The 9153-nt window shown below is 58.0% G+C and overlaps 1 protein-coding gene across 1 annotated transcript in view; it reads right to left on the reverse strand.

Annotated features, from left to right (window-relative positions):
- MAST2 (microtubule associated serine/threonine kinase 2) overlaps window positions 1-8938 on the reverse strand; it is a 161606-nt gene extending 152668 nt beyond the window's left edge. Inside the window, exon 1 of the mRNA XM_077277745.1 lies at window positions 8652-8938. Coding sequence (XP_077133860.1) covers window positions 8652-8783 — 132 coding nt within the window. The 5' untranslated portion in view covers window positions 8784-8938. The remainder of the gene's footprint in view (window positions 1-8651) is intronic.
- Between the last annotated feature and the right edge of the window lie 215 nt (window positions 8939-9153).

Here is a 9153-nt window from a genome sequence, read left to right on the forward strand (position 1 = left end):
CCAGGGCTGGGCAGCGACTCCCATCATCTAGGACCCACTGGGCGCAGTAGTTCAGTGCAGGACATACTAGAAGCATTACCGCCAGGGCTGGGCAGTGACTCCCATCATCTAGGACCCGCTGGGGGCAGTAGTTCAGTGCAGGACATACTAGAAGCATTACCGCCAGGGCTGGGCAGTGACTCCCATCATCTAGGACCCGCTGGGGGCAGTAGTTCAGTGCAGGACATACTAGAAGCATTACCGCCAGGGCTGGGCAGCGACTCCCATCATCTAGGACCCGCTGGGGGCAGTAGTTCAGTGCAGGACATACTAGAAGCATTACCGCCAGGGCTGGGCAGTGACTCCCATCATCTAGGACCCGCTGGGGGCAGTAGTTCAGTGCAGGACATACTAGAAGCATTACCGCCAGGGCTGGGCAGCGACTCCCATCATCTAGGACCCACTGGGCGCAGTAGTTCAGTACAGGACATACTAGAAGCATTACCGCCAGGGCTGGGCAGCGACTCCCATCATCTAGGACGCACTGGGCGCAGTAGTTCAGTGCAGGACATACTAGAGGCATTACCGCCAGGGCTGGGCAGCGACTCCCATCATCTAGGACGCACTGGGCGCAGTAGTTCAGTGCAGGACATACTAGAAGCATTACCGCCAGGGCTGGGCAGTGACTCCCATCATCTAGGACCCGCTGGGGGCAGTAGTTCAGTGCAGGACATACTAGAAGCATTACCGCCAGGGCTGGGCAGCGACTCCCATCATCTAGGACCCACTGGGCGCAGTAGTTCAGTACAGGACATACTAGAAGCATTACCGCCAGGGCTGGGCAGCGACTCCCATCATCTAGGACGCACTGGGCGCAGTAGTTCAGTGCAGGACATACTAGAAGCATTACCGCCAGGGCTGGGCAGCGACTCCCATCATCTAGGACGCACTGGGCGCAGTAGTTCAGTACAGGACATACTAGAGGCATTACCGCCAGGGCTGGGCAGTGACTCCCATCATCTAGGACCCACTGGGCGCAGTAGTTCAGTGCAGAACATACTAGAAATGTCGGTTCTGTCCTGATCTCGGCTGTTAGTGGAGATGAATCTGTGCTGCACTTTCTGCACATGCTCAGTAGTGACCGATGCAGTGGAGTGGGAGGTTTGCCTTACCGACTCCTCAGCCCCGATTACTACAGCACTGAAAAATGGAGCGCGGCGCGTGACACATTACCAAAGGGAACATGCAACCGCCACAAGGCGACAGGTCAGAAACGTGCAGTGTAGCTTCATCACAGGACATACAGCTGATACAGCACTAAGGACCCTGTATGCTGAGAGGTAACGGCCTGGCCGGCCAAAAGGGAGATGTGGCCTGCACGGGAGACGGGGACAGCCTGGCCTGCGCGCCAGCCACACGGGAGACGGGGACGACCTGGCCTGCGCTCTGGCAACATGGGAGACGGGGACGGCCTGGACTGCGCGCCAGCCACACGGGAGACGGCAACGGCCTGGCCTGCGCGCCAGCCACACGGGAGACAGGGACGGCCTGGCCTGCGCTCTGGCAACATGGGAGACGGGGACGGCCTGGCCTGCGCTCTGGCAACATGGGAGACGGGGACGGCCTGGACTGCATGGGTGAGTCTCAAAATAAAATCCACAAAATCACACTGTATGATTGTTACATAATTAATTTCCATTTTATTGCATGAAATAAGTATTTGATACAATAGAAAACAGAACTTAATATTTGGTCCAGAAACATTTGTTTGCAGTTACAGAGGTCGGACGTTTCCTGTGGTTCCTGACCAAGTTTGCTCACAGTACAGAAAAGACTTTGGTCCCCTCCTCCATACAGATCTTTCAGTTTTCGGGGCGGTCGCTGGGCAACATTGAGTTTCAGCTCCTCCAAAGATATATTGGGTTCAGGTCTGGAGACTGGCTAGACCACTCCAGAACTGTGAAATGCTCCTTAGTTGCCCTGGCTTTGTGTTTCGAGTCATTGTCATGCTGGAAGATCCAGCCACGACCCATCTTCAATGCTCTTACTGAAGGAAAGAGGTTGTTGGCCAAAATCTTGCCATACATGACCCCATCCAACCTCCCTTCAATATGGTGCCGACATCCTGTCCCCTTTGCAAAGTATGATCTTTCCCCCACCATGATTCACGGTTGCAAAGGTGTTCTTGGGGTTGTACTCATCCTTCTCGTTTCTCTAAACATGGTGAGTGAAGCTGATACCAAAAGGTTCTATTTTGGTCTCTGACCACATCACCTTCTCCCATGTCTCCTCTGGATCATGCAGATGGTCACTGGTGAACATCAAATGGGCCTGGACATCTGCTGGTGTGAGCAGGGGGACCTTGCGTGTCATGCAGGATTGTAATCCATGACGGCGTAGTGTGTTACTACTAACAGTAATGTTTGAGAATGTGGTCCCAGCTGTCTTCAGGTCATTGACCAGGTCCTCCCGTGTAGTTCTGAGCTGACTCCTGACCTTTCTCAGAACCATCTTTAGGACTCATTCCCACTTGCCCTACAGCGGTGGCAAGTGGGGTGATAGTTGGGGGAGGTTGATGTCACCTTTATATTGGCAGGTGACATCAAGCCTAGAGGTTAGTAATGGAGAGATATCAATAAGACGCCCCCATTACTAACCCCAAAGTCACATTATATAAAAACACAGACACCTAGAAAAAAGTCCTTTAACTGAAAGACACAGACTCCTTTAATAATCTTAATTAAACCATACTTGCGATCTCACCCACTCCCCCTATGCCCTCGTCATCTGCAAAAGTTAAAAAAAAACAACAAAAAAACACAACAACATTCTTCACCTTTCCGCAGAGATGCTTTTAATCCATTCTGCTCTGCTACATCTAGATGGAAGGCTGCATGGTTGCATGATGGGACCATACAGCCTGCCATCCAGCAGACACTGAGCTCCGTGTGCTCAGTGTCTGCTGTGAACGGCTATTCCCTGCCTGGGAAAGTTCTCCTGCCCGCGGTGCCATCTGACATTTCCTGCGAGTTCACAGCCAATGACGAAAGGTAACAATCCTACAATGTGATTTTCTGGATTTTATCTTAGATTCTGGCTCTCCCAGGTGAAGTGCACCTACGATAAAGATTACAGACCTCTTTATTCTTTGTAGAAGAGAAAACTTGCAAAATTGGCAGCAGATCAAATACTTATTGTCCCCTCTGTATATATCGCCTGCAGCGGAGGCGGGGCAGTGTCTCCGCAGCCCATAATCCAGCACAGGCAGGCCGAGAGCTCCCGGGACGTCATCTGCACCCGCAGGCTACTCACATGCAGGGAACCAGGGGCGGATGGCGGCTGATTACTGCGCAGCAGCCACTTTCATGTAGTAATCCCTGCAAAGCCCAGACCCGACAGCAGAGCTCGCCTCAGGCCGTCCATTACTGCTCCCAGGAGGCCCCGGGCGAGGACACATCATGGAACCACACATTGTGGACTGGAGATGTGGAGCCGCCAGCAGACCGCTCTGCCCGGCTCAGCGTCGCACACTGGGACTGCTGGGCGTCATGCAGCCACCAGGCCCCCATGATCAGTGCTTACTCCCGGATTAACGGGTCCAGAAATATCAGCGATTTCATGGTAATTTCTATAGTCTTTACAAGGAGGCGTGGCTTACAGGAATTATGCCGAGCACACTAAGGACACGCCCCCAGATGATTCCATGAGCCACGCCCCTTGCAATGACCATACAACTTACCATGAAATAAAAAAGGAGAAATCTCTGAACCTGAAACTCGCCAAGGAGGGAGCGCTGCAGAAAGGTCACAGCAGACACCAGGCTGACCAAGGCTTCCGAGACCGAAAAGAGGGATGAGACCTAAAGGGGAAACAACTCCCCGGGGAGGAGCACGACCGAGCATCTCCACTACATCCCCCCCCCCCCCCGGGGAGGAGCACGACCGAGCATCTCCACTACATCCACCCCCCCGGGAAGAAGCACGACCGAGCATCTCCACTACATCCACCCCCCCGGGAAGAAGCACGACCGAGCATCTCCACTACATCCACCCCCCCGGGAAGAAGCACGACCGAGCATCTCCACTACATCCACCCCCCGGGAAGAAGCACGACCGAGCATCTCCACTACATCCCCCCCCCCGACCGAGCATCTCCACTACATCCCCCCGGGAAGGAGCACGACCGAGCATCTCCACTACATCCCCCCGGGAAGGAGCACGACCGAGCATCTCCACTACATCCACCCCCCGGGAAGAAGCACGACCGAGCATCTCCACTACATCCACCCCCCGGGAAGAAGCACGACCGAGTCCACCCCCCGGGAAGGAGCACGACCGAGCATCTCCACTACATCCACCCCCCGGGAAGAAGCACGACCGAGTCCACCCCCCGGGAAGAAGCACGACCGAGCATCTCCACTACATCCACCCCCCGGGAAGAAGCACGACCGAGCATCTCCACTACATCCACCCCCCGGGAAGAAGCACGACCGAGCATCTCCACTACATCCACCCCCCGGGAAGAAGCACGACCGAGCATCTCCACTACATCCACCCCCCGGGAAGAAGCACGACCGAGCATCTCCACTACATCCACCCCCCGGGAAGAAGCACGACCGAGCATCTCCACTACATCCACCCCCCGGGAAGAAGCACGACCGAGCATCTCCACTACATCCACCCCCCGGGAAGAAGCACGACCGAGCATCTCCACTACATCCACCCCCCGGGAAGAAGCACGACCGAGCATCTCCACTACATCCACCCCCCGGGAAGAAGCACGACCGAGCATCTCCACTACATCCACCCCCCGGGAAGAAGCACGACCGAGCATCTCCACTACATCCACCCCCCGGGAAGAAGCACGACCGAGCATCTCCACTACATCCCCCCGGGAAGGAGCACGACCGAGCATCTCCACTACATCCCCCCGGGAAGGAGCACGACCGAGCATCTCCACTACATCCCCCCGGGAAGGAGCACGACCGAGCATCTCCACTACATCCACCCCCCGACCGAGCATCTCCACTACATCCCCCCCCCCCCGACCGAGCATCTCCACTACATCCCCTCGGGGAGGAGCACGACCGAGCATCTCCACTACATCCCTCCCCCCGGGGAGAAGCATGACCGAGCATCTCCACTACATCCCCTAGGGGAGGAGCAGGACCGAGCATCTCCACTACATCCCCCCGGGAAGGAGCACGACCGAGCATCTCCACTACATCCACCCCCCGACCGAGCATCTCCACTACATCCCCCCCCCCCGACCGAGCATCTCCACTACATCCCCCCCCCCCGACCGAGCATCTCCACTACATCCCCTCGGGGAGGAGCACGACCGAGCATCTCCACTACATCCCTCCCCCCGGGGAGAAGCATGACCGAGCATCTCCACTACATCCCCTCGGGGAGGAGCAGGACCGAGCATCTCCACTACATCCCCCCGGGAAGGAGCACGGCCGAGCATCTCCACTACATCCCCCCGGGAAGGAGCACGACCGAGCATCTCCACTACATCCCCCGGGAACGACCGAGCATCTCCACTACATCCACCCCCCGACCGAGCATCTCCACTACATCCCCTCGGGGAGGAGCACGACCGAGCATCTCCACTACATCCCCCCCGGGGAGCACAACCGAGCATATCCACTACATCCCCCCGGGGAGGAGCACGACCGAGCATCTCCACTACATCCCCCCCCCCCCGGGGAGGAGCACGACCGAGCATCTCCACTACACCCCACCCCCCCCAGGGAGGAGCACGACCGAGCATCTCCACTGCATCCCCCCGGGGAGGAGCACGACCGAGCATCTCCACTACATCCCCCCCGGGGAGGAGCACGACATTGGATAGTGAGGGGCTGCACATATCGGGGTCTCCCTCAGGGATAATGAGGGGCTGCATATATCGGGGGTCTCCCTCAGGTATGAGTGGCTGCACATATCGGGGGGGTCTCCCTCAGGGATAATGAGGGGCTGCACATATTGGGGGGGGGGTCTCCCTCAGGGATAATGAGGGGCGGCACATATCGGGGGTCTCCCTCAGGTATAATGAGGGGCTGCACATATGGGGGGGGTCTCCCTCAGGTATAATGAGGGGCTGCACATATCTGGGGTCTCCTCAGGGATAATGAGGGGCTGCACATATCGGGGTCTCCCTCAGGGATAGTGAGGGGCTGCACATATCGGGGTCTCCCTCAGGGATAGTGAGGGGCTGCACATATCGGGGTCTCCCTCAGGGAAAGTGAGGGGCTGCACATATCGGGGTCTCCCTCAGGGATAGTGAGGGGCTGCACATATCGGGGTCTCCCTCAGGGATAGTGAGGGGCTGCACATATCGGGGTCTCCCTCAGGGATAGTGAGGGGCTGCACATATCGGGGTCTCCCTCAGGGATAGTGAGGGGCTGCACATATCGGGGTCTCCCTCAGGGATAGTGAGGGGCTGCACATATCGGGGTCTCCCTCAGGGATAGTGAGGGGCTGCACATATCGGGGTCTCCCTCAGGTATAGTGAGGGGCTGCACATATCGGGGTCTCCCTCAGGGATAGTGAGGGGCTGCACATATCGGGGTCTCCCTCAGGGATAGTGAGGGGCTGCACATATCGGGGTCTCCCTCAGGGATAGTGAGGGGCTGCACATATCGGGGTCTCCCTCAGGGATAGTGAGGGGCTGCACATATCGGGGTCTCCCTCAGGGATAGTGAGGGGCTGCACATATCGGGGTCTCCCTCAGGGATAGTGAGGGGCTGCACATATCGGGGTCTCCCTCAGGGATAGTGAGGGGCTGCACATATCGGGGTCTCCCTCAGGGATAGTGAGGGGCTGCACATATCGGGGTCTCCCTCAGGGATAGTGAGGGGCTGCACATATCGGGGTCTCCCTCAGGGATAGTGAGGGGCTGCACATATCGGGGTCTCCCTCAGGGATAGTGAGGGGCCGCACATATCGGGGTCTCCCTCAGGGATAGTGAGGGGCTGCACATATCGGGGTCTCCCTCAGGGATAGTGAGGGGCTGCACATATCGGGGTCTCCCTCAGGGATAGTGAGGGGCTGCACATATCGGGGTCTCCCTCAGGGATAGTGAGGGGCTGCACATATCGGGGTCTCCCTCAGGGATAGTGAGGGGCTGCACATATCGGGGTCTCACTCAGGGATAGTGAGGGGCTGCACATATCGGGGTCTCCCTCAGGGATAGTGAGGGGCTGCACATATCGGGGTCTCCCTCAGGGATAGTGAGGGGCTGCACATATCGGGGTCTCCCTCAGGGATAGTGAGGGGCTGCACATATCGGGGTCTCCCTCAGGGATAGTGAGGGGCTGCACATATCGGGGTCTCCCTCAGGGATAGTGAGGGGCTGCACATATCGGGGTCTCCCTCAGGGATAGTGAGGGGCTGCACATATCGGGGTCTCCCTCAGGGATAGTGAGGGGCTGCACATATCGGGGTCTCCCTCACGTATAGTGAGGGGCTGCACATATCGGGGTCTCCCTCAGGGATAGTGAGGGGCTGCACATATCGGGGTCTCCCTCAGGGATAGTGAGGGGCTGCACATATCGGGGTCTCCCTCAGGGATAGTGAGGGGCTGCACATATCGGGGTCTCCCTCAGGGATAGTGAGGGGCTGCACATATCGGGGTCTCCCTCAGGGATAGTGAGGGGCTGCACATATCGGGGTCTCCCTCAGGGATAGTGAGGGGCCGCACATATCGGGGTCTCCCTCAGGGATAATGAGGGGCTGCACATATCGGGGTCTCCCTCAGGTATAGTGAGGGGCTGCACATATCGGGGTCTCCCTCAGGGATAGTGAGGGGCTGCACATATCGGGGTCTCCCTCAGGGATAGTGAGGGGCCGCACATATCGGGGTCTCCCTCAGGGATAGTGAGGGGCTGCACATATCGGGGTCTCCCTCAGGGATAGTGAGGGGCTGCACATATCGGGGTCTCCCTCAGGGATAGTGAGGGGCTGCACATATCGGGGTCTCCCTCACGTATAGTGAGGGGCTGCACATATCGGGGTCTCCCTCAGGGATAGTGAGGGGCTGCACATATCGGGGTCTCCCTCAGGGATAGTGAGGGGCTGCACATATCGGGGTCTCCCTCAGGGATAGTGAGGGGCTGCACATATCAGGGTCTCCCTCAGGGATAGTGAGGGGCTGCACATATCGGGGGTCTCCCTCAGGGATAGTGAGGGGCTGCACATATCGGGGTCTCCCTCAGGGATAGTGAGGGGCTGCACATATCGGGGTCTCCCTCAGGGATAGTGAGGGGCTGCACATATCGGGGTCTCCCTCAGGGATAGTGAGGGGCTGCACATATCGGGGTCTCCCTCAGGGATAGTGAGGGGCTGCACATATCGGGGTCTCCCTCAGGGATAGTGAGGGGCTGCACATATCGGGGTCTCCCTCAGGGATAGTGAGGGGCTGCACATATCGGGGTCTCCCTCAGGGATAGTGAGGGGCTGCACATATCGGGGTCTCCCTCAGGGATAGTGAGGGGCTGCACATATCGGGGTCTCCCTCAGGGATAGTGAGGGGCTGCACATATCGGGGTCTCCCTCAGTTCCGGGGTACACAGCACTGATAGGCTATGGAGTCAGCTCCCCCGATGATGACGATGGTGATGGGAGCAGACGACCCCCGGCGCACAGTTGGGGGCACACATGGGGGGATACCTGCTCTCTCCTGGCAGCACTTGTCTCCTCACATCCCACCGTCCGTCGCCGCAGTGTCGGAGCACACCGAATGCCATCCTCGCCGCCAGGACCGGGCCGGGATGTGTCCTGACCACCCCGGACGTTCTTCATAGCCGCTGCCGGGTGTCAGACACTAAACCGGGAGCCTCCATGCCGCCATGTACCTGCAGCTGCCAACTATGCGGATCACTGCGCCGCCGCCCGCCGGAACTACATCAGCCTCCAGACAGACTAAAACGGGGGCGAACCTCGCTCCATAGCAACACGAAGGAAGCGATCACTGGCTGCCAGAGCTGTCAATCACCTCACAGCAAATCCCGCCCACTAACTGTCCGAGAACTGGGATGACGTCACGTGACTCGGATCTGTAGGGTATGTGTCCACGGTCAGGATTGCTTCAGGCTTTGGTCAGGATTTTATGCAAGTAAAATCCTGACCAAAACTGCCCCTGAGGTCACTGACAGGTCACCTGCGGTGTGCC

This window comes from Ranitomeya variabilis, chromosome 8 (genome assembly GCF_051348905.1).
Source record: "Ranitomeya variabilis isolate aRanVar5 chromosome 8, aRanVar5.hap1, whole genome shotgun sequence".
Classification (NCBI taxonomy): Eukaryota; Metazoa; Chordata; class Amphibia; order Anura; family Dendrobatidae; genus Ranitomeya; species Ranitomeya variabilis.